Raw genomic sequence first — 6,422 nt, forward strand, 5'->3', positions numbered from 1 at the left:
CACCAGATCTCGAAAACGGCTCTAACGATTCTCACGAAATTCAGAACATAGTATGCTTATAATATAAAGATTCGATTGCACTAGATCTCATCCCTGGGAAATTTCGCTGAAGAACATTAGAAGGATAATTATTATTCATCCTTGGAAAAACAAATGATAATAATTATTTCGTCGTCTGTTGATGATGGAAGTGAGTGAGCGAGTTCATGTGTGTGGGACAGTGCCAAAATTATGACAGCTGTTGAACTTTTGTAATCATTCATCAGGTACTTAGTGCCGGTTGCAAAAAAGCCGGGTTATTTTCAATCCTGATTAATTCCAGTAAATCCATCTTTTTGAAATGGTCTTCTCTGATTTGGTTCACGTGAAGTTAATCAGGATTAAAATTAAACCGGCTTTTGTGCAACTGGGCCTTTGTGAGGGAAATTTTTGCATTCCTCTGGGAATTAATCTCAATTTACTGTTATTAGATGGAACATTTCTGTATGGATGTTATTATAATTTCTTCTTTCGTAATAAATTGTTTATGCTTTTGTACTCCATATGGTCCCCGACATTACCTCTTTATATATACATACCTTATATATATATATATATATATATATATATATATATATATATATATATATATATACTCACTATACTCTCTATACGTTCTGCTCCAATACCGATTGGCGTTTTGGTTAAGATCAAAGTGTAGTGTAGAGTAATTATTGTGCTCTATTTGCAACTCATTTCCAGCTTTCTTGTAGAATGTAAATTAGAAAATGGTCCAGCTTAGCATGCTCAAATATTGACTAGACCAGATTGAGCTCTGCTACTATTGAGATTGTATCAATTTGCCGGCGGTAGCAAAACTTTGACTAGTATACTGTATACCACATACTAGTTTCAAAATCAAGGACAAAGCACTGTTTGGGTAGACTTGGCAGTAATGAGATCACGTGCCAACATATGTGCAAGTTTGAAAGCTTTCATGTGTGGAAACTCATTAACGTCTGTCTCTTACACACAATGAGACCGATATTAAAACATTGGTGTGTGTTGTATTGTATGACCTACTCCGATACTGCTCCACAATAATCGATTGACAGAGCTTCAGTTGGAATATACTTTAGGGCATTGTTCCTGGGTAAAAAACATATATAAAGTATATAAATATTTTATTATATATATTCAAGTGTCCCCACACAGGGTAGCCTATAGGGAACACATATTAGAAATTAGGAAACAATATTGTATTTGATTTTTGGAATGCATTGATTGTATAATTATTTTTTTGAATAAGAATTTGAATTTGAATTTGAAAATTTGAAATATCTGAATATCATATTTAAATTGTCCGGAAGTCTTCAGTTACTCACACAGCGGCCATTTTGCCTTTTTCACTCATTATTTTTTCCAAATAATGGCTGAAATCAAATAAATTCAATTTCGTATGTTTAACCATTATTTAGAAAAAAAAATAATAAGTGAAAAAAGCAAAATGACCGCTGTGTAAGTAACTGAAGACTTGCGGACAATTTAAATATGATATTTAGATATGTTTCTTACCCAGGAACAATGCCCTAGAGCATTGGTAGGGAGTGCGTAAACATTCTGTATAGTGAGGTCCACGTTATAATGGCAGTGGAAGAACAGCGTTGCCGATTCTCCGCCTTGCCGCTGCCTTCTATCAGAGACAAACGAAAGAGTACCTTCTATAGAGGATAGCTGATACCGGTATATGTGATGTAATATTAACTGTTCATTCTTGTTTAAAATAATCAATTATATTTCAATCATCAAGTAAGTATATTTTTTAATGATTTAATAACAAATTTTCATATTGGAGATTAAATATTTTGATACTCAATTATGTTCCTACATTGTTAAAAAACGATCTCACAACGTTGGGAAGGTAGAAAAGAATAGCGCTATCTGGTAACTGGTTTGTCGAATGATAGACAAGGATAGCAACACCAATGTTATTCAAATACTGCCATTATAACGTGGACCTCACTAGAGGTTGTTTCTCAGCTACAGTTTTAAGAGTCTCCTCTAGGAGTCTAAGGCCTTGTTGCACAAAAGCGGGTTAAATTTTAACCGTGATTAATTTCACGAGAACCAATCAGAGAAGGCCTTTTTGATAAAAGACGGCTTCTCGTGGAATTAATAATGATTAACATTTAACCGGCTTTTGTGCAACCGGCACTAGGAGTTTCTTAAGGCTGTGCAAAGGCTAAAAATAAACTTTCTACTCGTGATATTTTTCAAAGTTTTTCGATTTGTATATCATCAAGCTATCAAAATGAAAAAGTTTTCTCAGAAAAAAACAATTTTTTTCTGATCATTACTTTTTGAGATAGCGCCTAAAATTTAAATTTTTGGGACAGAACATTTCAAATTCGGTAAAAGATAAATCCATAAGATTTAGAGGATAGATCCTTCATGGTATTGTTGATCTGGTAAAACAAAAATTTTCTGAAAATATCAGTTTTTAAGATAGTTATTCTATTTACTAAAAATAATAACCAAAAATAACTTTCAGTTGAGTTATTCTTGGGTATTTTTGGTAAATTGAATAACGTTCTTAAAAATTGATATTTTTAGAATATGTTTGTTTTACTAGATCAACAATACCATGAAGATCCACTAAATCTCATAGATTTATCTCTTACCGAATTTGAAATGTTCTGTCCCAAAAATTTAAACTTTAGGCGCTCATTTTTCAAAAAGTAATGATCAGAAAAAAAATGTTTCCCTGAGAAAACTTTTTCATTTTGATAGCTTGATGATATACAGATCGAAAAACTTTGAAAAATATCACGAGTAGAAAGTTTATTTTTAGCCTTTGCACAGCCTTAAGGTAGAAGACTGCTCCAAAACAAATGTTATCAGGTTTAGAATTGTACTCGTACCTACAAGTGTGACTTGAGTATAAATAACTTTTCATTGCACTTTATTCTGATTAATTCGTTTCTGACTTGGTTGGATAGGAGCTGTCATAAACAGTTTACTGAACAATAGAGAGCTCTCTTGCTCTCTTCAAGCCAATTAACCCCCTGCAATTCACTTGCGCTGAATCTAGCGCACTCGATCGATCAAACTCATGAAACAACTCTCTTGAACAACACAGTTGACAGAAATTGAAATCAATTGCGCATATTTTCATCACTCATTCTTATACATTACATTCTATTATTTCGCAAGTGATTGATAAGGGCGAGATCATATCAAGCGTTTTCAGAGTAATACAGGATTTTGACGCGTCATACACTGCGGAACCGATGCTCCCTCCCATCATGCAGTTCCATATGACGAACAAGTAAACAAGCTCTCCGATTGGCGCTATCCTTTTCTAGTTCCGCAACGTTTCCAGATCGTTCTTAACAATGTAGAAATATAATCTATTATTAGAATATTTCATCTCTATTATTTCAGAATATTTCACCTCAATCATGAAAATTCATTATTCAAAAATTGAAAAATATATTTCCTTGACGAACAAAATTCAATTTATCATTTTCAACAAGAAAAAACACTTAATATATTAGATCAGTATCAGTTATAGAGGGAACTGACAAAAGCAGAGAATCGGCAACGCTGTTCTCCCATCTTTCTTCACTGTCATTATCATTTGGACCTCATTTTAGTCACAAAGCTGTTGAGCGTTGTCATACTGATAAGGTGATAATATGCCTTACCAAATAGAGGTTTTCAAAGGAGAAATTTGTATGGTGTCATAGTATATACATTTGGTAAACACAGAATTAGAAAGAAAGAAGCATCAAATAATATGTAATAGAAACATTTAAGAATGTTGATTTTTCGTGATAAAAATCTCCTAATAGAATATCCGGTCTGCAAGGTGATTTACAGCATTTAATTGGGATTTTCGTTTAATAATAATTATTTATATATTAGTATTAGTATTAGTATTATTTCATCCACTGACCACCTGTAAAAGGGGTATAAGGATATGTCAATTTGTCATTAATCAAACAGTAACATGTTTTCTATCTTCTCAAACCTCCATCTTGAGGTTTGTAAAAATCTTTGTATTCCTCCACTGAGTAGGCACATATGGATAGCAGCTCTTTTTTCAATAGAAATCTGAAAGCTTTACCTGACTTTTCGTTTATGTGAGATGGCAATAAGTTGTACATCCGGATACCTGAACTCCTCACCCCTCGCTCATACATAGTACTACGGTGTGCATCATCTCTCAAATTATTCCTGTATCTGGTCGAATATTGGTGAAATGTTTCTCCTGTATTAAATTCATTTATGTGTTTTTTTAAAAAGCAGATTGTTTCCAGAATATATAGGCTAGGAAGTGGGAGAATTCAAAGTTTTTTGAAATAGGGCCTACAACTAGTTCGTATATTATACGATTCGTATATTTTACGAGTTCGTATACTATTAGTATATATATATATATAATATATATATATATATTATATATATATATATATATATCTATATATATATATATATATATATATATACTTGAACCTGCAATTAATATATAGATCGATTTTCAAATTAAAGCCTACTTCATTCTAAATTTTAGAACAGAGGTAATGGAGTTAGACGTATTAGGTATTACACAAAGTGAAGCGAAAAAGGATAAAAAAGTACTCAAGTATAGATGTCCACGTGGTACACATGGTACAGATACAGTATAATCCTTATTTTCTCTGGAACTCAGTATTGATATATCTTTCTTATAGTTTCAAATTATTATAAATTTCAATTTCATATGCTGCTCAACCACTTCAATCACATACGAGGTTAATTTTGGATGAAATTACCGAACTTGAAGCAACTCCATGTCTCACTTTATTACTTTATAACAAATAATACGTACTCTTCTTAACTTTCATTAAAAATAAAAATAGAACAGTGATGCAATTAAAAATTGTTTTAACCGGGTAAAAACTCTTTGATCTTCTACTTGACCCAATTTGATATATCACTGTTCCAGCTCGACATGAGGCGGTTATTAGATTTTAAAAACTTGGTGATCCTTGACAGATTTCAGTGGAAGTAGAGATTCACCTCGGTTCTCGAAAATTGAACATGCGAGATCGAATTCCAAATCTGCACATGCCACTTTTCGTATTAATAGTTGACTATTAATTGGTTGCGAACTTTCATTGGAATGGCGAACGCAGTTGAATGTGCTGTCAGATCCCGACACCTATAGTCGGTCCAACTTCTTAATTGGATTATTTTCACTCTGTCACTTGTTCTAGATCATTGAATTAATTTATCATATCAACTTTTATTGCTTTTCTAATAGCTTTTAATTCTCATTTGTTCACAGCTGACTACAAAAAGGAACTGCAAAGTCGACGGGAGGAGCTTTTGGCACTGGATGACCTTGAAATTGATCTTAATTCGATTCTCGACCGGCGATCAAAGTACACAATAGATCTCGTGGACGAGCCATTGAATGGCATATCTGGATCATTCAGAAAGCTGGAAGTTGATTGATCATTCATTTCTCATCACTTATTCTAATATATTATTATTTTTATTCATGTAGATTGTAAAAGCAATATCAACTTGTTCAAACCTCTAATAAAACTATCATAATCAAAAATAATTTGATTTATTTTTTACATTGATGATCACATTGATTTATGGGTTTTATGAAAGGAAGGGTACGTGTTACAATAACTCTTGTCCAGACAAGACAAGACATGATCAGACACGTTTAGTCACAATACTTCACATAGTTGCTTGTGACGCAACTCACACTGATTAGTCATTGCAATTAGACATGTCTTCATAAGCAACTATGTGAGGTATTGTGACTAAACGTGACTTAATGTGACTAGTCTTATCTTGACTAAACGGTGTACACTCAGCCTTAAGGCTAAAAATAAACTTTCTACTGGTGATATTTTTCATAGTTTTTCGATTTGTATATCATCAAGCTATCAAAATGAAAAAGCTCTCGCAGGAAAACATGTTTTTTCCGAACATTACTTTAAGAGATATGAGCGCCTAAAGTTCAAATTTTTGGGACAGAACTTTTCAAATTCGGTAAGAAATAAAGACATGAGATTTCGTGGATAAATTCTTCATGGTATTGATGATTGAATGAATCAACAATTTTCTGAAAATATCAATTTTTAATAAAGTTATTCAATTTACCAAAAATAACTTTTTTGAGTTATTTTTGGTCATTTATAGTAAATTGGATAACTTTCTCAAAAATTAATATGTTCAAAACATTTTTGTTTCATTAAATCAACAATACCATGAAGAATTTATCCTCTGAATCTCATGGATTTATATTTTACCGAATTTGAAATGTTCTGTCCCCAAATTTTTAACTTCAGGCGCTCATATCTCAAAAAGTAATGATCAGAAAAAAATGTTTTCCTGAGAAAACTTTTTCATTTTGATAGCTTGATGATATACAAATA

The 6,422-nt window shown here is 32.2% G+C and overlaps 1 protein-coding gene across 2 annotated transcripts in view; it reads left to right on the forward strand.

Moving 5' to 3' along the window:
• Positions 1-5,593, forward strand: part of LOC111050031 (clavesin-1) — a 48,714-nt gene extending 43,121 nt beyond the window's left edge. For both annotated transcript variants that reach the window (XM_022336267.2, XM_039442294.1), the window contains exon 8: positions 5,312-5,593. In XM_022336267.2, the coding sequence (XP_022191959.1) occupies positions 5,312-5,481 (170 nt within the window). In that variant the 3' untranslated portion in view covers positions 5,482-5,593. The remainder of the gene's footprint in view (positions 1-5,311) is intronic.
• Positions 5,594-6,422: the final 829 nt, after the last annotated feature.

Source organism: Nilaparvata lugens, chromosome X (assembly GCF_014356525.2).
Source record: "Nilaparvata lugens isolate BPH chromosome X, ASM1435652v1, whole genome shotgun sequence".
NCBI classification, from domain to species: domain Eukaryota; kingdom Metazoa; phylum Arthropoda; class Insecta; order Hemiptera; family Delphacidae; genus Nilaparvata; species Nilaparvata lugens.